General features: G+C 44.2%; 1 protein-coding gene across 3 annotated transcripts; it reads right to left on the bottom strand.

Moving 5' to 3' along the window:
* Window positions 1-459: 459 nt before the first annotated feature.
* IGSF9 (immunoglobulin superfamily member 9) lies at window positions 460-27,902 on the bottom strand. Of its 3 annotated transcripts, none has more exons than XM_053474749.1 (20): window positions 27,753-27,902; window positions 26,034-26,225; window positions 19,178-19,330; window positions 16,414-16,565; window positions 15,711-15,828; window positions 15,415-15,556; window positions 14,932-15,077; window positions 14,563-14,705; window positions 14,166-14,306; window positions 13,957-14,073; window positions 13,547-13,697; window positions 12,889-13,012; window positions 11,726-11,901; window positions 8,499-8,749; window positions 8,102-8,186; window positions 7,627-7,800; window positions 5,592-5,637; window positions 3,229-4,773; window positions 2,724-2,869; window positions 460-1,289 (listed from the first exon to the last, which is right to left on the bottom strand). In XM_053474749.1, the coding sequence occupies exons 1-20, from the start codon at window positions 27,805-27,807 to the stop codon at window positions 1,069-1,071; spliced, it is 4,278 nt and encodes a 1,425-aa protein (XP_053330724.1). In that variant the 5' UTR covers window positions 27,808-27,902; the 3' UTR covers window positions 460-1,068. The 3 variants fall into 3 exon arrangements, with proteins under 3 accessions (XP_053330724.1, XP_053330727.1, XP_053330726.1); XM_053474752.1 differs by having other exon boundaries at window positions 8,499-8,707; XM_053474751.1 differs by having other exon boundaries at window positions 12,901-13,012.

Genomic DNA, 27,902 nt, shown 5'->3' with positions numbered 1-27,902 from the left:
TGACAGATCTGTATACTATGTGGCCTTTTTAGCACTCCAAAAAAATCAAATGACTTTGCAGCTTGCTTTAAAAGCCACCTTTAGTGCAAACGGCAGTAGGATTGCGCATGGTTGACATCACCCAAGCACAAGTCTAGATTGGACACGCACAACATAATTGCTCTTCGGGGCGACGTATTGAGTGGAGACATAATGAAAGGCAGGGCACTCTGCAATTACAGCAAATCAAGCTGTCTGCTTAGACTATTGTACCAAAAAGCGTTTCGCGGGGTAAGTGAAACATGGCTAAGCTTGGGATAATTAGGTGGAATAAACACTGAAGGGGACAAAAGCATGTCCGTGGGGTTGGGTGTGGATGGAGTAGGTGTGCCGTGGCGTACACACCGGTAAAATGAATCCGAATGTAGGGATGTCGTAAGCAATGATTAGTAGTGGCAGAGATTGATTCAATCACAGAGCTGTATTCTAAACCTTTTAAAGGGGATATCTCGGCCAATGACATCACAATGTCAGTATATAGTTTATAACACTATTTGTGCTATTATAATGCAAGCAAATGTGCAGTTCAAAGAATAGCAGACTTGTTATCGCTCTGCAGCCCCATTTGCAAATTAGCTGATTTGCATATAAAGATGCAAGGCAAAACATTTTTTTATAGGTTTACAAGCAACACCTATGGATTCATATTCTTTATGGCTGCCCAGATACCCACGTTGACATTACAAAACTCAAAGGGTAACGGACCGGACGTGTTCAGATGTCCTAGGGGCTGAAAGATGATTTTCAGAGTTCTGGGGATGTCGGGCGCGCTGCGGATCATGGAACTTATGTGGCCTTCAAAGGGGCTCACATTAAAAATGCACCAACTCAAAATATTCGTTTTGATGGTGCACCAAGAAGGGAACTCAGTGTTTAATTGGCTGATATTAAAACCCTGATGTGTAATTGGCAGGTCTTTCATAAACCTGATGTTGGGGATAGTGGATAGGATCCACCCAATAATGCCCAGGCGGTTACAGTGTCCTTTCCGGTCTTGTGGTGCATGCCTCGTCCCCTCTTGCAGTGGGGTCATAAGAGCGTCGCTTGCTCGTAACACCCTGCGTAGTGTTTGTTCCTCGTGTGTCCTTTGAGCTCTGCCCGCCGGCGTCTCTGGTACTCCATGAACTCCTCTTTCAGAGCGGCGCAGCGTTCCTCAGGGCTAGACAGAGCCTGCAGGTGCCGGCAGTCCATGGGATCCGTTGACCCCGAACCAGCCGGGGAAAGTCCCGTCTCTAAAGGGAGCTTCATACCTATTAATATGAAATAAAAGGGATGAGCGAGCGTACTGCACACACGGAAAGAACATTTTAGATAAGCAACGAGATTCGTACTGCAACATTTCGAATGGCCAAAGTAGGATGCTTGTGTTTTAGGGTGGTCAGTGGTGGGGCTTTACATAGACTGACACCAATATCTACCAATAGGGCGTAAAAATTTATTTTTAAATGTAATCTCATCTGACCAGATGCTGGCTCTTGTATTGTGATTGCGGCTTTTTTTGTATATCATATATATATATTTTTCCATCGTTTTCTTTTAAGTAGATCCAGCCGTGTAACAGAAGCTTTAGAACTATTTTAGTCTCTCCAGGGAGAAAGATTCACTAAGTGCACCATTTTACCCAAGGGCTAATCACAGTAATTAGAGAAATCACAATAGATTGTTATTTTTTTTCCCCTCCCATCCCTGAGGAGGCTTTTCTGCTTTTACCCTCTTACCTGTGATAACACAGTACAACGCTTTCACGCCATGGGGCAAGCGAAACTGATCCGTCACCACGGGAAGCACCTTGACCACCCGCTAAGTTGTAAAATCAATGAATGTCTGCGCTTTTGCAGAAGGGAGTCGCAGGTCCCATGTGACCACCTCGTAATGTACTAAAGCTGAGAGCCACGATATTACATCGTATCCCAGGCTTCAGCTTCAATACATGTCAAATTAGGCCTAACCTAACCATATCCACTACGCCTAACCACCTCTTACTACATCCCACCCATCCTTGCTACATACTGCCATGCGAAAGGGCTGGCCCCATAAACAGTTGGGACCTATGCTACAGGGCAAGTAACCATCCCAGTCAAAACATGGACAGTGGAATATCCTTGGGAAGCTTTGTACTAGACCACAGAACAATCTGATGGCTCGTAAAAAGCAACTTCCCTGCCTTCTGGATTGTTACCCCATTGCTGACTCCTCTTGAGATAAGCATCTTGAGTAGAATACGAAGCAGATTGTCCCATGACTTAATTTTCTTGAAGTTCCAGGATAAGAGAGGGCCCCATACAGGATTTCCTTGAAGTCCCCTGTTTTTGTCTTCCAGGAATCCTTGGAGTGAGGGCTGTTATTCCCATCACTGGAGTCTGGGCCACTTCACACATTCCCTAGACCTTTCAAAAGGCTGAGGGACTGTGGGCATGACCCCTGTAAGAACTACGGGGAATTTTCCTATCCGTCTTTGTTCCTGTGTGAAAACTTCCCTTCCTGTCACACAAGACACGTGACAGATGGCTAAAAGGTCCTACTCATTAAATTTTCTTGTGTGAAATTGTGGACCAATTAAATGAACACAGATTTAGTATTTTTTAAGACAAACTTTAAATATGTCAAACATGGCTTTGGAATAGGGAAAAAAGCTTGTGTTGGCAAACATTTGAGGCTTAGGAATTAGGTGATACACAACTCACTCTGTCGTTCCACATCTCCAGTGGCAATGGTGGATATGGGTGGTCCGCTGTTACTGCCCCGGAAGACCTGCAGGGAGTCCATGAGATCTGCCTCCAGATTAAAGTCAGAGTCCCACTCATAATTCTCATCCACTGAGGTGTTTCTTCTAATTTAAGGACAACATCACATTAGTCGATACGTCAAAGAAAATTCTTTAATATGTGTATGGCCTTCATTTAGGGAAATTTAATTTTGCAAGAGTATTTTGAACATTTTGTGCATGTACAGAACCATAAGAATCGCCAATGCTTATCCTAAGCTCGACCCCCCCCCCCCCGAGTACAACAGAAAAATCAATTTCTCCAGAACATTATAATACTATGCAAAGTGTGCTATGGAGGACATGTTTTTAAAGGTGTATATATTTATATTATAACAGAACTGGACTATCATGTTTGCAAACCCTGAAAGACTCTTGCAGCAGTAGAGGGTTGTCTCCATGGACAGTGACCAGCATCAACTCACCTGTTGCTTATGGTGGCCAGTGGGGAATCCTTTCTGTGCCTGTAGTCTTCAGCACTAGAGCCCTGGGACCCCCCGCCGCTGTGCCAGCTGGAGGTTTCACCAAAAGGTGAATTGAGGTAGCTGCCTCCCACAGATTGTGCCAGAGACGGGGGCCTTAAGAACGAGACACTTCCTCTGCCACTGCTCTGGCTGGTGAGACTGCTCCTCATCACCTTCTCTGAGCCATGCAGAAAGAGAGATCTGTCCACTGGCGGTCTCTGCTTTTCTAGGACCTGGAAGTCCGTGAAAACTGAGAAAGGCTGGTCCTTCAAGGGGCATTTGCAGTGAGAGGATAGAGGCTGCTCAGCTCTGCTGTCCATTGGAACCTCACCCAGACCCCAGGGAGCTCTTTGACCTACTTTTAAACGTTCAGTGTTTTCTGGAGGGTGCATCCATAGCAGACTTCCTGGCAGAACTGCCTTTGTATGTCCCAGATTGGGCTCTGGAGGTTTCAGGAAAGACTTTACAGGCACAGACTGCTCTTTACTGTTCGTGTAGTCAAGAGAGAACAGTGTGTGGGGAACACAGGGGATCTCCTCCTTTCGAGCCCCACTCGTTCCATCCACATCCATCAACGTCCTGTCCTCCATGCTCAATGCATTTGTGGCTTCCTGCTCTGTACCCCCTGAAGATCCGCTCTCTGAGGTTCTAGCTTGTTCGTCCTCAGCTAGCCACTCGCCATCCACACTCATCTCCTTAAAGAAAGGAAGGCTGAGATATTGGAGAATGCCACTCTGAGTTGACAAGCTATGCCTCATTTGGCTTTCTTGGTCACTGACTCCCAGAGGTTTCTGCAGCAACGAGGATGGTGCTTCAGCCTCGCCACCCAATGCTGAATAAACGTCGTTTTCTGAACCCCTGAGTGTAGATATAGTCCTCTCCAACTCCCCTTTAGTGTGAGTGGGATCTCCGCACCGTGCCTCCTCCACCTTACTGTAAGGCAGAGTCACAGAGGAGGTTACTGGGCTGATGTCTGGGATTCTAAAAGGTTTGGCCTCATCCAGGGGGCTGCTACTGCAGCCAAAGTACTTTCCTTGGCGGTAGCCTGAATCCCGAGCCTCTTTGCGGGCCTGACCTGTGGCCTTCGGTCTCATCTTTACCTCCTCCCTCCATGGATCAGCAGCCCTCTCTGGTAGTTGGCTAACTTGCAGGTATGACTTGGCCTGTGAGCATAGGCTGAGGTCAGAAGAATCCCTTGCATTGAATTCTGGGTAGAGGTCTGTCTCCGTCACATAAGGGAAGCCTCTAATGCTCCCTCTGGAAGGCCTTGTCTCGGTTTCCACCACAAACCGTCCGTCGGGCCCACGGCTGATCCTCTCCAGGGGTAAAGACTCGCCAACGTTACTTTCATAAATGGTGTACCTGCCGCTCGTGCTGTTCCTGTGGCTTGTGCCCACGTTCCCAGACTTTTCTCCTAATTGTACACATCTTCGAAAACTCTCGTAAGGGGACACTTGAAGCTTGATCCTCATGAGGCTGTCAGGGCTGCCAGAGCCATTAGTATTTCTGAGGAACAAGAGAAAGGGTGCATCAATTGAGATTTTTGTAAAACAAAACTTCAAAATATAAACAATGGTGGACATGCGTTATCTTTAAGAAATAAGCCATATCATTGTGTTCAAACTGCTTTTGAGGTCAAGAACTCGTTTGGAGATCCTAGAGCTATGATTTTAGGTTATGAGCGGAAGCCATTTTATTTGTTTTTTGAAACCTTAAATTCTTCTGAAACATATAGACAAGAAAATCTACTAAATTTTGAACATATATCAGGATACAGCTGTAGGATACAACGTGGCAGTTTTGTTTCCCTTCTGCATATCTCTAGAAAAGTCAGCTTTTCACTGTCCCATAGCTCTGGTATTACATTTTTGTCATTTTATAGCATTGCTGCCCATTCAACTTTATCCTTAAGTTCTTCTCCATTTGATTTACAATGCCATGCTATTTAAGCGGTAACAGCCCCGCCTAACACCCCTGCTGATATGCTCCAATGGAAATTGGATCCAACTACCCATTGTCAGGTCAACTGGGCCTGCATTTGATTTATGTTAAAATCGAGGTGTGTTTGGCAGACAGGACAGACAATCATGGACCAGTGGATTCTGGAAATTTAAGTAATTGAAACCATACAAGGATGTGATACCTTGTGCATACAGAAAAGCCAATCAAATTACGATCTGGCAACTCTGTTGTGTGGTTGGATCCAAAGACATGAAGCCAAAAAGGTCATGATGTGAAGGTGCAGGGACACTCATGGAAAAAGCTACAGACACAGCATGATATGCGTGGACAGAAAGTGGCATCATGGGCATGGAGACACTTACTGTGAAGGAGAAGCGTTCTTGGGTTGTGAGAAGACCATTGGTGCATCTGGAAGGTTATGAGAACACAACAGGGATCAAATGACGGAAAAAAACTGGTGGCAATGTGACCTTTGTCTTCTAGCAACCAACATATGTATGCAACTACAGCCACCACCCCATGCAGAAGCCCACACTTCTCAAAAACAAACGCTGGATACTCCAGATCAGGGAAACACAAAGCAGCCACAGTAGCTACTGAGATGTCCACTGACTCCACTCGAGTTTTTTTCCCCCTAACTTTCTTGGTGATCTCGGCCTTTCTCCCTTGCCACACTACGGTACTGCCTTTATAATAACGCCTGTGGGTTTATAACAATTCAATCAAAACAAATATTCCCAACGCTTTCGGTAGACCAGAGTCAAGATGGACAAATTCTATTTATAGGGACAGGAACATTATAACAAATCCATGTAATTCTGATCGGTTTCACAGCTATTTTAACATAGTAAACAAGTTATGGAAACTGGCACAGACTTCAAACAAAACCAAACACATGTATAGCAGGCATTTTAATAAGACTAATGGGTAGGTGTGTGTCTAGATACAAAAATACTTATTTTGTATGGTGGGTCAAATGTTATTTTGTTTGAAAGCACCAATGTGATTGGGTACAGAGCAGACAGGATTGTTAAGCTGTTTAGTGCCTGCTGCCCTGTCTCCATTATACCCAGACAGCTTTCCAAAGACAAATGCCTGTTAAAGAACTAAAGTCATTGCTTGTTCTCAAAATATTACATCTAATGTTTAAATTGGAGTGGTCAACGTGCTGTAACAATGTATAAAGGTGGATAAATTACATTTATTCTTGTGTTTAGCGCATGCACCATGTTTTTCTAAATACTTGCTTTGTTACTAGTGCAGGACAGGAGATACTGACTTTTAAGGAAAAGTAAGCAGTTTCTGTAATTCCTCAAAATATACCATCAGAAATAAAATACGAGTGATTTTTTTTGTTATTTTTCAGATTGATCATATTTAAGATAAGCATGCCGAACTGCGTCCCCCGGTGCATTTGGGCAGCAAGACAGATTGCCATGTAAGATGCACACAGGCAGGATCAAAACGGAGACATCAGCAGGAAAATGGGGGCGAGAAGCAGCGGAGAAGTCAACAAAAGGGTTTGTACAAAATTCACGCTAATTTTAATGCTGATTTTTGGTGGGATGGGATTGCTACCTGTGACCATGTGTTATAGTAATGGCTATTATGGAACAGTTATATTTGATTGTGGAACTATTAAAAAAAAAAGGTCTGCACAATAATTAACAGACTCAAAAGACCAAACCAGATTTCATTGCACCGCTGCCTTCTGTCCCAGTGCGCAGGGTCTGTCGCCAACAGCCGCCAGAGTCCGTAACCCCGTCAGATACTGACTGCTGATAGGCTCTGGCTGTATGGACGCTGCTGGTAATCGCCTTACTCTTAGGAGTTAAAAAGTATCCTTGAGCTCTATATTCTACTGTTACCAGTAAGGTTCTTTACAGATTTGGGGAACTTACATTTTATTGGGCGCCTGCCCAGTTTGGTTTTCCTGGCAACAATGATAAAAAGAAAGCAATTTTTTGTGTATTCATTTTGACTTTGTGCAGGGAATGGTGGCTGTATGGCTACAGAGTTGGGTTTTTAGACAGAGGTTAATGCGATGAATTAGGAGGCAAATACTTTCACCAAAGCAAAAGTTTACAGGAGACTCAAATTCCTCCACTCTCAACTTCATTCTGCTTTATAGAGGGCTGACCCTGGGAAGCATCTCCCATAAGAAGCCTCCCAAGGTTGGTCCTCCATTACACAAAGTGAACATGGCAAATTCATGGTGACAAGTGATGTCCGATAGAGGACCAGGCAGCATTTTAGGCCTCATCACTGTCAGCGAAGGATGTGCCAAAAACATTTGTTAAACGGCAGTTATGTCTAGACAAACCCTGGAATTCTCCCCTGCCCCCATATCATTCATACATGCCAACCCCTAAGCCCACATCTTGAAGCCAGCCATACCTTGCTGTCTGCGCTTCTGGCGTCTCCTTGCACGCCGCCGGTTCATCATGCAGGCCGCTACAATGCCAAGGATAACTGCCAAACTCAGGAAGCAAGCGCCTCCCACCACACCAGCCAGAAGAGGCTTTTGCTGGACGTCTGGGTGCTCTGTGTGTGACGGGTATACCTTCATCCCTGTACAACAATCACAAAACCCTAGATCAGGAAGCCTGCCAGCAGTGCCCTCGCATTAACCAAGTGAAACTGCAGATTGCGACAGTTCCAAACACTTCTAAATTTCTGTACCTAAAAAATACACCCCATCCGCTTCCATTCCACATAAGTTCCTTTGATAGAATTTACAGGACCAACTACGTTAGTTCCATTCTAGTTGACCCGTTACTAGTCTTAGCCATCAAATCTTTGGCACTCCGCCTAAAGCATAATCATAGCGACCTCTAGGTTCAAGAACATGAGATCTAGTCATCGCACTTACCTGCCGTAGAGATGTTTACAGAGTTACTGGGGTTACTGATATAATCTCCGGCGAATGCCACAAGACGGAACTCATACAAAGCGTCCTGCAAAAGAACCTTATTAAAACTCAGCCGATTCATCTAAATGAGCTACCTGGTGCAACCGGCAAAGTTAAACCGGTACTCTCTGGTGTGTGAATGAGTCCTCAATGACACTATTATATTATATAGATATATATATATATTTAGGAGTTGTAATACATGGTACAAAATGCTACTTTTATTGACCTATAAATTGGTACCTGCCAAGTCTTTGAACGCACCGTTATTTGAGCAAGCAATTTTTCACTATTTCACAGCACCACCTAGTGGCTGACTGCCATATGTGCCATCAGGACCCTGAAAAAACTTCCTTACCTTGACCAGGCCAGGAACAAGTATCTGGGTTTGAGACGGAGGTATAGACTCATCCAGTAACTCCCATGCCCCTTCATCCCGTCTGCCTTCCAAGCCGTACCCGCGAAGGGGCAGGGAAGAGCGAAGAGGGGGAGCCCACTGTAGCAGTACCCCAAGGGCAGTTTCATTGGCAGATAGAGAACATGGCGCGGATAAGATATCTTGAGGGTCTGTGGTAGGGACAGGAGGGGGTAAGGTGGTTGGTGGGGTACCTGAGAGAGGTCAAAAGTACTGATTAGTCAGATTATAGCACAGAGGAAGAACACAATACGTACAGAATTAAAGGGACCATATCAGAAACAGGGCGTTTTGAATAATTTGCGTAGGCTTTCTGGTATATTATGTTGCTATGACCTGCGCCACTGCTTCATATCACCTTCAATAAAAGCAAAGTTTTTATAAATATAATAGGGATATGTTTTAAATAGTGTCAGTAAATTTCCATGATAGTGTCCCTTTAACCCCTTCGAGACAAAGGCTGATTTTACTTTTTGTACCCTTTGTGACAATGGCCTTTTTAACATTTCTGCGCTGCTTGTGTTTAGCTGTAATTTTCTTCTTTCCCGTTTACTGAACCCACACACATTAGATATTGTTTTTTTCAGGACAAGAAGGGCTTTCTTTAGATGACATTGTTTTGATTGTATCATATTATTTACTATTAAAAAAATTATAAAATATGGTGAAAAATTTAGAAAAAAATGACTGTTTCTAACTTTTAGTTGAAAAATCTTTTACTCATCTATAAAAGGTAATGAAAAAACCTGCTAAATAGATTCTACTATTTGTCCTGAGTTTAGAAATACCCAATGTTTTTATGTTTTTTTGCTTTTTTCTACCCATTATGGGGCAATAAGTACAGGTAGCGTTTTGCTATTTCAAAGCCATTTTTTCCAAATCTGGTAATTCTTCCCCCCTTGTGCCATTTCAGGTATCTTTGAACCCGGCCAATGCAATTTACCCCATCAAGTCATATATTTTTGAAAACTAGACAGCCCAGGGTATTCCAAATGCTAGTATTTTAACTCTTTCCATGCACCATATCTACCACCAGTCTTTGTCAAACTTTATGGTAGTCATTTTTTTGCATTTGTTTTGTCATACACATTTTACTTGAGGTATGAATTAAAATGTTCTCGTTTATGTCACTATCACAAAACACCCCAATATGTGTTCAGCAACATCTCCTGAGCGCAGCGATACCACACATGAATGATTTTGCCTGGCTGTTTGGGGGCAAAAGGGCCACATTTGGGGCATGCGCATTTTTCAATGTTGAACTTTGGCATTTGGGGATCCACTGCCCATGCCCTATTTGGTACATCTTTGAGCCGGGCCATTTCAGTGTGCCCAACAAAACCATATATTTTTGAAAACTAGACACCCCAGGGTATTTCAAATGCTAGTATTTTAACTCTTTCCATGCACCATATCTACCACCAGTCTTTGTCAATCTTTGTGGTAGTCATTTTTTTGCATTTGGTTTTCCACACACATTTTAATTCAGGTATGAATTAAAATGTTCTCGTATATGTCACTATCACAAAACACCCCAATATGTGTTCAGCAACATCTCCTGAGTACAGCGATACCTCACATGAATGATTTTGCCTGGCTGTTTTGGGGCAAAAGGGCCACATTTGGGGCATGCGCTTTTTTCAATGTTGAACTTTGGCATTTGGGATCCACTGCCCATGCCCTATTTGGTACATCTTTGAGCCAGGCCATTTCAGTGTGCCCAACAAAACCATATATTTTTCAAAACTAGACACCACAGGGTATTTTAAATGCTGGTATTTTAACTCTTTGCATGCACACATTTTACCACCAGCATTTTTTCAAAGTTTGCAGTAATATTTTTGTGTGTGTATTTTTCCCACACACACCTACTTTATGTATGAATTTACAGCTCCTGGTATATGCCGCTGTCACACGACACCCCATAATGTGTTCAGCAACATCTCCTGAGTGCAGTGATACCCCACATGCATGGGTGTGTCATTTTTTGGGGGAACTAAAAGGCCACATTTGGTACGTGTGCATTTTTCTAATTGGAAATTAGATGTGTGGCCATCCTTCCCCCCGTGTTAATTGGGACGTTGTTGAACCTGGCCCATTCAATTTACCCCATCAAATCATACATTTTTTAAAAGTAGACACCCCACGGGCATTTAATATGCCAGTATTTTAACTCTTTCCATGCGAGAATTGTTTTAAGCTAATATGCTTATTTTAGGACTTGCTCACAAAAATATATTTTTTATATATATATATTTATTTTTTTTATTATTTTTTTTAAAAAAATTTTTTACATTTTTTTTCAACTTGGAGGTTCCCCTGATAGTGACATCAGTGGGAAATGATTTTTACATTTTACTGTTTTTTTACTATTTTTTTCTAATTATTATTAATTTTATTTTATTTTTTAATTTATTTTTACTAATCACACTGTGATTAGAAAGCTGGGCTCCATTGACTTGCATGGTGAATGCAGTACCTGTATTCAACCTGCAAGTGGAGCCAAAGTTCTCTAGATGGTCTGGACCATCTAGCGAAGTTTTAAAATTTGTGGTTCCTGTTACAGGACGGCGGCCATCTTCCTTGATGGCGAAGATTGCCGGCAGCTGCGGCTGTGACCGCTCTCCGGAGCGGTCACAGCCCATCAAAAGGTTAGTGTTTGGTGTCGCTGGATGCCTCCTGATCGAGGCATTCCAGCGACACCATTTAAGTTTAGGAGGCGATCGTTGATCGCCTCCTAAACGCTTTTAAAACAGGCGTCCGCCGCCATACAAAGAATGGCGGATGTTGACGCCCCGTGGAGGGGCCAGAGATGGCCCCTTCGTGCCGATCGCGGCGTTGCTGAATGCCTCGAGGTCGAGGCATTCAGCAACGCTTTTTGGGTGCAGAAAGCGATAGTAGATCGCTTTCTGCACCCGTTTAAAGACGTGCCGGTCCTGGCACGTCAATTGTCGTAAAGCACATGCTTTTCCGTGCCGTGCCAGGACCGTCAATTGTCGTAAAGCACATGCTTTTCCGTGCCGTGCCAGGACCGGCAATTGTCATTAAGGGGTTAAAGAGCACGAGAATAAAGAGGTGTTAGTAAGAAAGTGACAGTGTGGAAAAACAAAACGAAGGGAAAAATGGAAGAATGGAAATAAGCCCTGGTTTAATCCGTCCTATGTACTCACTGAGTGGAGAGGAAGACACGATTTCGCTGAAAGGTCCGCTGCCCAGTTTGTTTTGGGACAGGACACTGAACTGATACACCGTGTCTGCCTGCAGATTCTGCACCAGCAGGTGGCTGGCATCCGCAGGGGCAGGGATGGAGAGCCACTCATGGTGACCACGTGTCGTACTCTTCATCCTTGGGGCAGAAATATTACAGTAAGACAGAAAGAACCGTGAAGGACACCAATAGCAGGTACAATCTGAAATAGAACTATTCGCACAGGAAAGCAAACCTGTTCACGTAAACCTGTCACCACCAAAACTACTGAGCCCTAAAGGGCTTTTTGTTTAAAAAAAAAAAAAAAAAAAAAAAAATGGTTCAGGTGTTCTAACCATAGTAGTTCAAACTGAATTTAGTTCACATGCTCTGGATGAGTTATACGGTAATACCTTAAAGTAATCAAACCTGTTTAATATGCAAGAAATTCATATTTTTGGGTGTGACAGGCCCACAGACGTCGTAAAAACAGCAGTGTGTGACTATGCTGGGTCTTGGGACAAACTGGAAGCAGGGTTGTTAGTATATTAGGTGGGACTTGCTCCCCTATCGCTTAAACAAATGGAAAGAAACCTCTTCTGGTGTGAGGAGGAAAAATCGGTCACTAGAGAGATCGAGAGGGTTCTATGGTCCAAGATTCAAATGTTGCAAATACTTAAGAGTTTGTTCAGTTGGGCAATGAGTTCAGATGTCCCGTACAGTATAAGGTTGTTTAAAAACATTCACAGACATACACACAAAATTACCTCTGGCTCATTATTACATTCTTTGGCAAAATCCATATGTGTGTCTAAGTGTTATTGTTTAGAAAGTACTTGTATTTTGAATATGTCTCCTGCGGTAGGTGCACCAATAATCTCCTCTGGTTAGATTTTTAATTAAGTCTATGTCTGCACCATCTAGGAGAAGCAGTATGTGGATCTTTGACCCCAACCCAGCTAATAGTTTACTCACTTTGAATCAAGATTTCTCAAAATCTCAGAGCGGGAGAAACAGTAGTTTTCCCAAAACGTTTACTTTGTAAGAGGGAGACCTAATATCTTCTCAACAGATCGCGTCCTCCGATGCCTAAAAAGATCTTGGCTCTCAGCAGGTTAGTAAGGGATTGTTAGCGGGAAGACTCACAGCGGAGCATACCAGACGCTGAACCTTTGGAAATATCCTCCATCGTATCCGGGTATCCAGGATACATTCACAGCCGACACCAACGGCTGGGCAGAGACTTTGCTTACAGTGTGGGGGCTTGTACCTGAAAAGACCAGAAAGTCATGTGGTCATGTTCCCGGGAGTTTAATTTCCTGCTTTACCTGGATAGGCCGAGAGCCTCTCCTACCGTGCTCCCGGAAGCGAGCTACAAAGTATGTTTATTATAAACCTACCATTACTTTATTAGTGGGCAATAGACATGCCAACTCCAGAGACAAAAACCTGAACCACTCATGGTTCCTACCAATTACAATAAAGTTAGTATCTAGACGGGATAATGTTCTGTTCATCCTGCAACAGGATGGGAGCTGTGACTTCAATGAGCCATTGCCTTTAATATCAAGAGTTTGTATGAGAAAGACAAATACACCTCTTTTTGAAAGTCCAGTGATTGTTTGACAAAGAGATTTCTCATTTGGAGCACTCTTCTCGGGAGAGACAATAATGAGGTTGCAACTTACAGGATTCTTGGTAATGAGCTGCCTTTAACAGCATAAATCTATCGTGACCGGAAAACGGAGCAGGGTATGAAATGCAGGCCTCCATCACCAGTAAACAGTGACAGTTTAGTCCTCACCCAACACATAGACAGCGGAGCGTGCGCTAATCCTGGCCACGTTATTAGCTGCAGTGCACTCCCAGGTACCATGCTCATCTTTCGTGAGTGGTCTGAAGACCAGGCTGCTGTTGGCATCCATCTGGGCAGCACTTCTCCCCGGAGCTCCCAGCTGTTGAATAAAACACTTGAATTTAGTTATTTCTCTAGCTCCCTATTGCTGCTAATATCTGTCTGCATGGAGGGGATGCAATGCCTTTTGATCTTGTGGTGGGAATTGAGCCATAGAAATTCCTACAGACTCTAGGAACAAGGTTATGATGTCATAACACCTGGCGTCTAACTTGATGATCTCTTGTGGAGCTGAATGGGTTTGTATTCTTATTCTAAATTGGTGGACTCTCATGTGATGTCCCTTTGGTATAACTCACCTTTGCCCAGCTGATGACAGGAGGTGGATCTCCAGAGGCTGCACAAGGAATAATGAGCTCTCTGCCAACATCTTGAAAATACTCCTCCTTGGGTATTATTGTGAAAGATGGAGGGTCCTAAGGATTACAAGGAAGTGTTAGATGAGTGATAGGAGACATCAAAGCTATACTACATCCTTTGTAAATCTTGACGTAATCGCCAAGCTTACCTTCAGTACGACCTGTGTCGGTGAGGACACTCCGGCTGTACCATAGCTGTTATAAGGTGTACATGTGTATGTTCCAAGAGCATCGTCATTTGCTGTGGTAACCACAAGTGAGCCTTCTTCTTCAAGATACCAACCAGGGAACTAACAAGAGACAATTAGATTTAATCATCTCTACATGCGAGACCCTCAGCTACTGGCTCATGGACTTCCGTGTAGCAAAGCCTTACAATGTGATTTGTAGGTTTTCAGACATCTTAAACATTTATGACATCTGCTTTGTGAGGTGTAACTCATTTTGAACAATTTGAGAAGTTCCTAATAGATTTCACAACATAAGGAACGGTCAATAGAAAGGACCTAGGGAAGATCAGATCCAATATCTTAACAGAGGGTGTACCTTTTCCAGTTCTAGTGGCACGCCATCCTTGGTCCAGTTGACAGAGAGTAAAGGCGGGTTGGCTCTGGCCGGGCACCTGATCATGCCCCGCATCCCAATAGGTAGGTAGGTCTCTGGAGGCATGTCTGTCACGTAGGCTGGATCTACAGAGGACATGGAACCAGAAACATGATTACTCCTGCAAAAGTAACCCATTATGACAGCAGATTGGGCGGGCCTTTAAGAGGCACTTAAAGGGACATCCTAAAAATATATATTTTTTAAAATATCAAAATACTAGCAGAATTGCAAATAAATTCATCCTAATATATGGATTTAAAAAAAAAATGCTGTATAAAAGTCTCTACAGCGCAAGCGACTTGTACGTACGCAACACAGTGAGGTAGGCGGAGGCCGAAGGGGACTTCCACATCCCGTTGCTGGGAATGCAGGTGTATTTCCCAGCATCCTCTGGGGTGGCCTGCTGGAGAAGAAAGCTCCCATCCACCAAAATTCGGACCCTGGACTGGAGATTACTAGTGGAACATGAAGGTTGGTTAATTTGAGCTTTACCCTGTAGATATGCCAAGAGACAATAAAAGGAACGCCTTGTGTCCATTTTACAATGAGGTGCCTTTGGCCAGTGGTTTTTATCACAAATGGCCAGTGAGATTTTATCTATACACCATAAATCTAAATGCCGGAACAACCATATGCTGCAAAGTCAGTTTTCATCGCTGCCGGGTGAAGGAGCATTCTGATCGGCCATTGGAGAACTTGTAGGTCATTGACAGTTAACCAAGAACTCACAATGAAACCGTTTCATCGGTTATATCAGAGTAATGTGGCTGTGCTGGGACGTCTCCCATTTACCTGAGGAGGTATACATTGGTGCTTCCCAGAAACCAGCTGTAGGTCAGGTTGGCCGGGTAGGCTTCAGCCTGGCAGGTCAGAAACACATCCTGTGACACGTTAACTGTTGTATTCTCAGGAGGAACCACAATGGTTGGAGGACCTGAGCAGGACAGACAAGGGTTCAGTCTCAAGGTTCCCACAAGGAGCATCAATCCTTAACATAATGTAGTGATTTTTAAACAAACCTCTGAGTTTCAGAGGTGGAGATTGAGAAACCAGGCTACTGGTATTTATGAGCGTCAGATGTTGGTTACCTTGGACTAATACCCGGCTGGTGTGCATGATTTCCCCTTCTTCACTGGAAGCGTGGCATGTATACATCCCAGCGTTGGAGCGCTCCACCCCCACGATGCGTAATGAACCATTGTTTATCTGAAGGGTATAAATTAAAGACTTTTCTTATGCATCAGCTGTTCTGGCATTACCTACTTTGAATGTGTCATAAATAAACTGGACATGCTAATGTGACTTGGTAATATAACTGGTTAATTCTAATGATGTTAGTGTGGTGCAGCGCAGCAGGCAGACACTAGGGGGCAGCAGATTCACACTAATTAAAGCTTCTGAATTCAGGCAGAATGGGAGAATGACAATCCCCCTTTGTTTAAAAGCCGATACTGTGCACCCATCTGTTTGTTTGGTGAAGCTATGCAGACACAATGGATGGCTTCACGATGGCCAGCTTGAGTAAACAGTCGCAAAGCCTTGCACAAAACACACAACAATCTGACTGGGTACAGATTTCAGTTTCTTTTGTGTTTAGTATGAAATATCCTCTACATTTAGAATTGCCCCGGAGTGGTTTTGCACTAGAGGCACGCAGGTGTCACTTGGGAGATGTACAGAGTCAGAGGCTGACGCTAACTAAATGAGGAGCTTCTCATGAAATGGTCTGTGAATCAAGCCATGTCTAATCCTCCTAAGTGTGACTCCCTTTAATCGCATGTTGGCACTCACCTGGATCCCGTCCCTGCTTTCCAGAATGACATCATCTCTTTTCCATAAGATAACAGGCTGAGGGTTCCCGTAAGCCACGCATGTGAGAGTCAAGGTGTCTCCAACGCGCACTTCCACATACATGGGCGGAGTCTCGCGGAAACTGGGAGGGGCTGAAGGGAAAAATAAAGGCATTTTAGATAATGAAGCATGCGTAACGTTAACCACAGATTCAGAGAGTGGCGGAGTGTGGGACCTCTTGAATGTCACTGGGGTCCTCATTGCAGCGGACATTACGTAGAGTTGCTAAATATGGAGCAGTTCCCATGGACAGCCATGTAATGTTTCTCATGATTGCATCAGGTTTAACCAAACAGAATCAGTTGCAGTTTTACCAAGAATAACCGGACATGAAAAGGGGACAGGAAACAGTGGAATTTTGCGGGTTCCCATGACTTTTTATTGAAGCACCTAGTACTAGCTTTAAACAACTGGACCCTGTTGGACTATACTATCTAATGTAAATTGGGTGATTTAATGTCCTTTGTAGCCTTTCACCCAATGGCATTTAAGTGCTCCATCAGCCCCCTACACAATGAACTGATACCAGATGATGCTAATCAAACGTTGTCTACTGTCCATACCATCATATGGGTATAATCTAGTTCTTTAGTGCAAAACAAAGGTTCTTCTACCCTAATGTAGCAAGAAAAATCACACTGGTTACATTGGAATCAGGTTAAGCACACGTACTCTGCGATGTACACGGTAATACCCCAGCTGTGTCATTCAGAGCCACATATCGCCTAGCTTGGAAGCCAGAAGCTGAGTGCTTTCAAACAAAGACTCCAGATGATCCAAGCTATGGTGGTCTAGACAGTTTGGGTTTACATCGGCACCGGCGAAGTTATATCAAAAATCTGGAGAGACGTACCTTAAACTTTCAAGGCATTATGAGGCCTCCTGGTCTTTTGTCTGCTCTCTTGCTTATAGTTCCTGGATTATGGGTTTCACAAAGGGAGGAAAAAGCCACATCAAGGCTTTACCACCCAAGGAATTTGATGCAGTCTTTGAGGGGTTCCAAGAGGGAACTTGGCAGCATCACACGCTCCCACCACAAATTAAACAAGCACAGAACACACTAATTACACCGCTGCTCTGCATTGTATTTCCAAACCAAACAATGAAACACGCAACGCGAGGACAGGAAAGCAGTATATGCGATCTTCCCTTCGCTACATCGTGAAACTCCAGACTCTAGAAGATCTGGGTGTCTACTGTGTGGTGGGGCGATCACCCCTTTAACTGGGAGAGAGCAACACACACAACATAGGTAAATACCATTAAGGCATGTGTTTAGATATAAGGCGACTTCTCCAATCACAGCTTATTATACGTGCATGGTCCAGTTACCATATGAAAATATCATTGTTAGTTTTTGGGAACAGAAATCTGGTTTCTCATCACATCCTGAAGCTGCGTTTCAGGATAAGTCTGGATTTGGGCAGGGGAGCCCTGCTGCAAATCATCAGTTTCTTATTGGTTGTAGTGATGTCATAGTAACCCAGCAGCCAATCGAAAATACCAGATCACTGAATTGAAAAAAAAAGAGCATTTTTCTTGGTTTAAGGTGACTGAACAGAGGCCACGCTAATCTCAGAGCTACGGTATTTTTTAATAAAAAGCCTTTTTTAAATCAAAGCGGCAAGTGTGCAAAATTGTTTTGGTAATGGTATCACGTTGCTGTTTTTATATAACAGGTTGGTTTGAGGAGGAGCAGTGTGTGGGTTAATAGGACAGATCTGCTGCTATAGCTTCTGATCACATTTGTGGGAAAACATTTTTACAGAACATGATAAACCATTAATTTCACGATAAAAAGTGTTATCAAAGCTCTTCTACGCCATTGGTCTTTCCAGACGTTCCAAAGAAGCCCTAATGTTAAGACACCAAAAGGCAACCGGAGATCTTTCTCTACACTCTATCGATTAACAAGCTGTACCTAGACCCCATGACAAGCTGCCACCCTCTGAACTTTGTCAGCAGGGCAGGAGCAGTGGACCAATAGACTTAGGCCAAAGGTTAAAGGTCGGAAGAAACTACTTTTGATCTAATTAGCATGGGCTGCCATGGGGTCTGGGAATTCATGGACCTGCCATGGGAAAATATCTTTCATCTGTTATCACAAGTCCAACCACAGGTCTCACTTTTTCTCATCAGCCTGTGAGCAGGGGGTGTGAGGACAAAGCAGATTACAGGCAGGCTAAATCAGGGGACAGGAAGAAAGGAGAGCCTCCTTCATGCTCTACAGAGAGGTCCTTCAGTCTCCAGTGTGGCCACTGTGGAGAAGGCATCCTCCAGTCTATAGGTCCCTCCATCAAGGGAGGTTTAGCCCATCCCTGCCTCTTTCTGCACAGTGGGGAGGATCACAACCACCAGGTAATCCCTATGATTCGCATGGTCGCTTCAAAAGAACGGCTTTGTTGACTTCTAACAATATGTATTCCAAACTCACAGCTCAGTAAAAAAAAATCAGTGACAGCAGAGCAAGCAGGGCTCTAAGACAGAATATTGGGGTGCACAGATACTGTACCACATATTCCACTGTATGATCATTAAAGCCTTTCCTCCACTCGTTTATTCACTGGCTATACTGGTAAGGGGCCGCGACATTGCATTTTGAGAAGTACACGAGTACCGAGGTCTGAAGGATTTTCCATCTATAAAGTCAGATGGGCGCAGTGAAACATGACAGCAGAAGACAGGTGGCACCAACACAACTTACAGTTCACAGTGAGGTGGACCCAGGTCCCGTTTTGGAAGTCCTCTTCGCTGTGGTGCCGATCCAGAAAAAGCACTCTACATTCATACCAGCCCTGGTCTTCAGAGCGCAGAGAGTCTATATGGAGAGAGGCACCTTCTTCAATGCGAGCTCGACCTTCCGGAGAGATTAAAAAAAAAAAAAAAAAGAAAGGCCAGCACTGTTAATATAAATGGTCCTATTCATGGAGAACATATTTACTAAAAAAATCCACAAGCCTTATGGATACAAAAAGAGGAATAAAGTACCAAAAATGTTTGTATGTCTGAGAATAAGCCAGAGCTGTGGAGGCTGGAACATGTCTTTTATAAGGAGAAATTCTAAGTGGGACGCTGTGCAGGGTCTACTGGGTTGACAGGAGAATGCATCTTAACCCCACTAAACATTGATAAGAGGACCATTTAAGGAAAGCAGAGTATTTCTAACAGAATTCCTTTGTATTGATCCTTGGAAGACTTGAAGAATCATTATGCCTTGGTATGCAAAGGGGGTTCACCGCTCTTAATGTGGGAAGAGAGGTCGAGGGGGCAAAGGTCAAATGTATTGTCTGCCTTGTAATAGGATGTCATCACAGATAAAGGTCATAAATAAACAAACAAAAAGGAAGGGCATGTATGAGAGAAGGGTGACAGTCAAGAGAAATGAGGGGTCAACTTACAAAAAGAATTAAAGCACTTGCATGGACTTTTACCTTTTGTCGAAACAGGGGCAACAAACAAAAGGCCTCCTAGGCAATAAATGGATTCAATGTAATAAACTATCTTGGGAAAGCCTTAATTGTCCCATCGGCTCAGCACCTTCTCAGTTGCCCTTCCATGGACTGTGAAAGTTTATTTGCAGACGCACAAACATATTTAATTCAGAAATGTTACAGAAATGGTGATTGGACCATGGATGATGGCTCTTTGGCGAACACAAATAAGTATATACAATTCATCACCTCATACAATCAACCGCTGAGTGTTGTGCCCAAGACCTGGAGTTTGAGATCCCTGCTTTAAAGCAGGTGTAGAAAGTCAATGTTGGTCAAACTATTATCCACAGTGACGTGTACAAATTCTGCTCACTCTCAAACCTCCGACCATGAAAAAAGCCAGCTTTCAGATATACAAGACCAACGTTTTGAAGGTAAAGAATAGGCTGATTTAGAAATGTAGCCACCCCAGGCTGCTCATGGTAGCCCTTGCTTGGCCACTGATCTAAAAGCTGACCCTGCTCCCGCCACCATTCATTTTCCTAGTCGGATTTGTGGTCCGCGCAGAAGGAGATTGGAGATAATACAAGAGGAGCAGACTCAATCTCCTTAATTGCCTGGTGCTATTATCGGTCGGCTGATCCGATCAGAACATTAGCCAAATTTCAATTGGCTAAAATCCGGTTGTCTTACTAGTGGATAAGCCCTGGACAGACTAATGTACAAACGAGAGGCATTGATCACCTCTAAAAACCCAGGGGCCACCGCACGATGGCTCATTAACTCCCATGCCTCTGATACACTGACATGCAACACCAACATCTGGACTACTTTTGGGGTGCTGTCCTGCCAACACCTTTTAACGGTGGCTACAAAGTCATATCGTTACAATAAATCAGCGACGTCAGCTTTTCTTGACATTTAGTTTATGTTGCTACATCACTGATAAAGGGCACCGGCTACGAATTAGTCCACGTGGGAATTACCGCACCGTTTCTGGGGCCATTGATACGCCGAGTGATCGCGTTACATTTCTGGTTTCAATTCATATCCAATTGTTACACGTTAACGGCCTCCTGCCTTGGCTCTGTCTCACACGGGTTAAGCTTGTGGTTTAAACCTGGAGTGCTGGAGGTTACTTGGGGTCTTTGGAAATCCTCTGTGTTCCTCTTATGGCTTCACGAGTCAGGGCAGCGACACATAAAAGCCACACGGGTCGAACATGCGTAGAGTGGCCGGAGCAGCCAGGACACTAAACTACATGTTGGAAAAAAAAGCTCAATATAGACAGATCTGTAAGCGTTTCAGCAACACGGATGGTGGTGTGACTTTACTGACCCCGGACACATACAATGTAGTGACCATGTGAGGGACGTGTTAATAAAGGGGATCACAGAAGAATTCTCATGGTGTGCAAACATATACGTGCAAAAGTCTTTCCGCTACGGAGAAGGGAGAGTTCCAAAACGTTACACAATTCTTCTGATTTCTGCAATTTGAAGTATCCTAGACAGCTTTTCTGTTCGGAAATAACGTACCTCATCGCGGGAACAATGGGTTTGATTCAATTGCACCGGGAAACCCGACAGAAAACGATACGGTTTGGGCTGGAGCGGGGAGGGGAAGGGGTATAATAGATGAAAGGGAGGGATCAAAGTCCCCAGCATTTTTCAAACTTTCAAAAGATGTTGCAGTGGGAAGCTCTGGTTTGCTTCTCAAATGCCATGTTCGTTAACACTTTAGCTCCCAAGGCTCTATTTAAAACACTAGGCCAGCAACAGATTGCTAGTGCCCCCCTTGCACAGTGTACCAGCCTTTTGCCAATCACCCAGCGCTTAGATTTAAGTACTTTGTGCCATTATGAAAATAAAAACACGGACAGAATACATATACTCAATATACTCAACACACAAATGAGCACATTAACAGAAACACCGAAAACTACAGACAGACAATAGGAATAAGATCTGCCATTATACCGCTAGACTGTAAGCTCCTTGGAACAGGGTCTGCCGTTATACCGCTAGACTGTAAGCTCCTTGGGACAGGATCTGCCATTATACCGCTAGACTGTAAGCTCCTTGGAACAGGGTCTGCCATTATACCGCTAGACTGTTAGCTCCTTGGGACAGGATCTGCCATTATACCGCTAGACTGTAAGCTCCTTGGGACAGGGTATGCCATTATACCGCTAGACTGTAAGCTCCTTGGGACAGGGTCTGCCATTATACCGCTAGACTGTAAGCTCCTTGGGACAGAGACAATTCTTCCCATTATAGAGCCTTCTCATTGGCTCCTTGTTGCTATTCCCAGCAGTTGGCAGGTACTTTGTCTTCACATTATGAGTGTTATTACTCATTACGTGGCCTTTGGACCAAGTTGTGTATTTAGGGGGGAGACCTAGAACAGGGCGTCCTGTGCCAGAACTTTATTACCCTGGCTACTCACAGAGCAACCTTTTTGGCTGCTTTACGGCGATCCAACAAAGAAGTTTTTATTGTTGGCAGTAAAAACCGAAGCCACTGTGTACACGGGAAGGGTTTTGGTGTCCCCAGGAACCTGTGAAAGTGCAAAGATTCCTTTATTGCTTGGCAGAGACAGCCCGGCACATCTCTCCTGTGGGGAGCTATATATTATACATACGAAAGGTCTATTTGCCCCTCTTTTCTAGGAGGTCAGAATGTTTGCTGGGTATGAGGGTATGGCAGGGCTCTACAGCCCTAAAAGCCCCGATAATGTATATAGAAACAGCTTTATAAATTAAATTCAAAAGGTTGGTAATTTTTTTAACCCTACATGCCTGTCCCCCCTTTTTTTTTATAGTTAAACCAAAAGGCATTTGGTAAAGTTACTCAAAAAATGTTGCAATTTCTTGGTTTTGAAACAAAGCAACGTTCATTCCCCCATAAAAACGTATTACACCTTTCATTTACTTTTATACAATATGCTTGTTATAAGATGTATACGTTTTACATATTGAGGTATGCCGCCAACATAAAATCACCCCAAGTATTTCAGCAGCGCCAATTACAAAGCAGATTAAACGAAATGGTCATAAATTAAATATATTCATAAACTTTTGAAGAGCTTGTTAATGATGGGGGCTCTTGTTTTTTGGTGACAGGGCAGAATGTCACTCAACGTACCCCCCAACCCCCTATAAACCCAAAGCCCGTCGCTGCAGCGCCAGGATCCCTCCCTCCCGACCACCTGGTAACTAGGCCAATGGAATTTAACTCCAGACGCCATAAACTCCCCGGCCGTTGTAACGGCTTGGAAGATGCAGCTTCTCAAAAGGACATGTGGCCCCTCGGCTGAAAATAAACAGCCCGTTGCCCTGGGAACTGCATTTTTATATGAAACGTGGAGGGGATAAAGGGATCTGTATGAGAGAATGACCCGGTATCCCTTCCTTATGGGGGCAGACGGACGAGCCAAAGGACGTTGGCTATAGTGGGCTTTATAGTAAGCGAGGTCTCGTTTGTGGCCAGTATAGATTGCACAACATTTTGTTATATCAAAGTAGAACCAAGCTCAAACCGCTTCCCACGGTAACATATAGCCAGGATATACGTTTACACCACACAATACACCTTCTGGGTGTCACATGAAGCAGGGACTGGTTTGCCGAAGTGCGCAGGCGGCTTTTGTGCTTCGGGAGAACATTAGAAAAAGGGTTAAGACATCACAAATCTCCAGCGCCCCTGGATGGCTTGGCCAGTCCCTCCTCTTTCCTAACTTAATCCACATTACATAAATTACTCATTCTCTGCGAAATTTACAACAAAAAATATTCTCAGTCTACAATTTTATACACAAGACACTTGGGATGTATTTCTGCTGCTATGGCAACAATTGACTTTAGCCTCACTGTCGCTACATAAACTAAGTATTTACCGAGAACCTAAATGAGGCAAGATGTGACCTCATTAAGTTATCTCTAGAAGTGGCTTCAAGTAACGTGGAAGGCATCGGTGGTCTGTTACTTTATAGCAGTAGGATGGATATCGTCACTAGCTCAATATCTCATTCTGCGCTGTGGCCGTTACTGGGAAGGCGTCTGATTGGTCTGTTCGTAAGACCACCATGCTTTGCAGAGAATTTGAGTTTTAAAATTCAGAGCTCTCCCACCCATAGCATCAGAGAATGAGTGAAAGGCTTTGGATGTAAATGCTCCCAGATACCTATGTCGTAACCTAGTTAATAAGTGACCGTTGGCTTCATCAATGACGGTCTGGGACCCTCCTCTGCCTGCCAAAGAAAGGCCTCCTTTGTGTTGGGAACCGATTCACAGCAGACATTGTTTGCCCTCCGAGAAGACAAAGCTCACCGCTGTGGTTTGTGTTCGTTGCATGGCTTTGGTGTGTCCTCAACCCTGCCGCGCACGCACATGGGACACAGATTACTCAAAGAACGTGACGGCAGATTCTGATGGAGAGAATCAGACCTTACACAGTCCTTATGCTCACCATCGTAATGTCTGTTTCTGTTGCTGTCCCAATAAGTGGTTCCACTAGTTTGAGGAACACCAGAAGTCACCATTTTCAGATACTTCAGGTAATTGGGGCTTTAGTGACTCCACAGCAACATCACGAAACAAACATTCATAAAGAGTGCGTCCCCAGATTAATTGCCCCCTTGAAACTGCCAACAGCCCTTATGATCCAAAGGCTGTCTTCTAGAATGTGCGTCTCTTCTATTCAGCACAGATACAATCTTTACAACCCTGGTTTAAGACTCAAACCTTATCTGTTGGTCTTGTCTTAGATTCAGGAGCCATATACCGATCCCATGCGTGTTTTATCCCCTCACTGTATTACCTTCTACCACCTCTACTGGGAGGCTGCCCACTTAGCCACCACACTTTCCCCACAAGCTTCAGAACATGCCACAGTCTGGCCATTTCTGCATGCGCAATTAGCTGTGCCTCCCCCTACTCAGTTTTAATACCCTCGCTCCATCTGCTATGGTGCGTGATTAATGCGGTGTGACACCCCTAACCTTGGAATGAGGCCCTGGCCAAACCAGGGGGCATCTTAAGATCCCGGGAGAATGGCTGCTGCTTAACCCTCCGGCTGCCAGAGTCCATCAAGGCACAGGCCTCCGATGACTGCAAACACTGAAACTCTCGTGATATTGGTCTCGTGCAAATTCCTCGTTCGTTTTGAAAACGACTGGAGATGCAGCGTCCAGCATCCCCTGATCCTGTAAATGACTCCCAGGCTCAGTTATGTCCGGGATATAACCAGAGGGACCCCCATGGGACCCCATCCTGTATCATTGGCATTACCCATTGTCCTATTGCTTAGGAGCTCATTTAGCACAGGTGGCCTTAAATCCTTTTACAACAATCTATACGGCGGAGACCTAAAAAGGTCAGAATTAAAAGCAAAGCCCTGAATAGACATGAAACATCCCAGAGTCACAAAACCAAACAAAAAACCTACAATTTGTCATTCACCAGCGAAGCGCGATGCTTCTCACTGAAGCGCTCAGTTTATCTAACAATGGCAACGACGGCTTCCGCATTCCTCCCGACCAGACTCCTCCTGCAAGACCTGCCCGTATACATTACAACAGGTAGCCAACAATGGGCTTGTGTCTCGCTGTAATCTCATCCACGGTCTCTGGTGACAGGCGTGGATCTCGCTTTGTCTCGGGGGATCGGGTCACAACGAGACACAGAAGGACCTCAGAGAGATCAGCAACTCCTTCAACTGGACCTTTGACCACCAAAGCTTTCTATTAACCAACAGAAGCCGCACAATGCCGTTTTATGATTACATTTTGTATACAAAACATAATAGAAATAGAATCTTTCTGATCTAGCCACCTGGAAAGTGGAGCATTTTGGGGTAGACATCCAAGTCTCGCGTCTACATGGATCACCACTTTAGTTTTCTTGCGGTCAGTAATGAAAGATTAGAAAGATCATTCCTAGCTGCGTACTCCTTCCCGGAAGACAGTTTAATCACGGCAAATTTGGCATCATTTATATTTTTTCAGGGAATATTCATTTGTCACGTGGCACAAAAGCAGGCGATGATAGGTTGTTACAGAAACTGAAAAAGCCTCTCAAAACTACGAAACTAAATGTAAAGTAAAGGCAGTTAGCCCAGCACTTACCTAGGTACTGGGGGTCCACACGGGGAGAATACAGACCAAATTTGATGAAGATCGGCAGCATAAAGCCAAAGCGGACCCACTCGATGACGTAGAGAGGAGGGCGCCCCACTTCCTGGTGGAGGAGGCTGCACCCCAGCACCGCACTCTCCCCTACGCGGCCAACCACGATCTGAGCGTCTGATCGGATAGTACCTAGATGGAGAGACGGCTGGCGTTAATGAACTTCACGGATATTTGGGCTAAATGTAGGGCATTATTTTACATCAGGGAAGCTATAATGCTTCTATAATGCTTTAAAATTAACTTAAATGTAGATGCAGGAGGGTTTCTGAAAATCTTCTCTTAATAGTAACCGCTGGTCTTCTAGTATAAAGGTACGGGGTGCTGTAAGTAGGAATACTCTGCTTCCGGGTGGGGGGTTTAGTGAAGCCATTGATACAGGTCTGTAATTTCAGAGAGAGGAGATAACACGTAACCGCACACACACTCGAGTCGGTTGGTGCTCTAATAAGAGGTGAATGATCAGGTTCTTCTACATGTTACTGGAGCCGCTCTGATAGAGTACAGGGTTCCTTAACATATGAAACAGAGGCAGCGGCCCGTGGCGGCCGCCCGCACACAGCATGTCACCACATTAATGTTTTAAAGGGCAGGTAAAAGTCAGACTCAGATACAATGTACACGATTCAGAGAAACAACCACCGGTTACCAGTAAACTTTAACGCGTCAAAAAAAAAAGAAATTTTTAATTACATTTTAAAGTGAAATTAATATACAACTATATGAGCTCTATTTATTCACTAAGCTTAAAAAAAAAAAAAAAAAACAGTATTTCAATATCTACAGGTGTCGCCAGGGCAGGCGCCGCTCCCAAAGGCGCAGGTTACCCTTTAATTAGTACCAGTGGGACAGGCACCGATTGATTCTCCTGTGCTGATCTAAGGAGATTCTGGGCTGATTTGTGGACATAGGGTCCGTTGCCTCAATAGTTACTGCTGGATGCAAAGATAGAAATATTTCTAATTAAATATGTGTCTTTTCCTGGCTATACAAAGAACCTTATCCCCAAATTTCTAAGCCGTGGAACTGATGCTCGACTTATAATCATAGCTATATGGTATAATGTACCACTATGGAGGTGCCATTAGTAATTATATATTGTAGGCACCAGCGTTTTGCAGACTGTCCGTGCGTCCTGGAGCTGTATTAGAAGTTTAAGACGCTGACCCATGGGTGTTTCGGGTTAGAGGTCGTGTAAATAAAGTGTTCTCCAACAGCCCTTTTCAGTAATTTCAACCAACGTGCCCGAGTTTGCAGACAGGCAGCAGTTTAAACAAGATGTAATGAAATGCACCAGGATTCCATGACAAATACCGTGGCATGTGTGATGTCATGAGCAGCGCTGATATGATGTCATGTTCCAATGCGTTTCTGTACACAAAACCTTGCCCCATTTCTGCAATCAGGGCTCAAGTTCCACGAGCACCCGACTGGTGAGCCTCAATTAAGAAATCTGACCCCTTTGAGGGGGAAAAAGAGCCAGCCACAGTAGCGTACAGAGCTCTAAGTAAATTGAACTATTTTATTACATCAGCTCAGGGAGTCTTAAACATTTTTACTGAACACAGAGCCGTTCATGTACCAGAGAAATACAAGTAATTTAAATACACTCTTGCTATTAGGGCTCTTGGCTTTTTGTGAGTGAGTAGCGGGACTGACCTTCACCGTAGCACGAGAACAGACACACACAATAAATCCAGAAGCACCAATGCATAGCACAGATCTGCCAACCAAGCGCAGGAACCCAGCGACCGCAAATTCAACTGGCAGCATCCGGAGATCGCCACGGAAATCTCCGCTTCGACCCTC

This window comes from Spea bombifrons, chromosome 9, assembly GCF_027358695.1.
Source record: "Spea bombifrons isolate aSpeBom1 chromosome 9, aSpeBom1.2.pri, whole genome shotgun sequence".
Lineage (NCBI taxonomy): Eukaryota > Metazoa > Chordata > Amphibia > Anura > Pelobatidae > Spea > Spea bombifrons.
This window is presented reverse-complemented; position numbering and strand designations above follow the sequence as displayed.

Coding starts and splice junctions, on each gene's coding strand:
- IGSF9 (XM_053474749.1), bottom strand. CDS start 27,807: ATGCATTGGTGCTTCTGGATTTATTGTGTGTGTCTGTTCTCGTGCTAC. Junction 15,829..16,413: donor AAAGCAGGGACGGGATCCAG/GTGAGTGCCAAC, acceptor TATACCCTTCAG/ATAAACAATGGTTCATTACG. Junction 1,290..2,723: donor TGGAGATGTGGAACGACAGA/GTGAGTTGTGTA, acceptor TCATATTAATAG/GTATGAAGCTCCCTTTAGAG.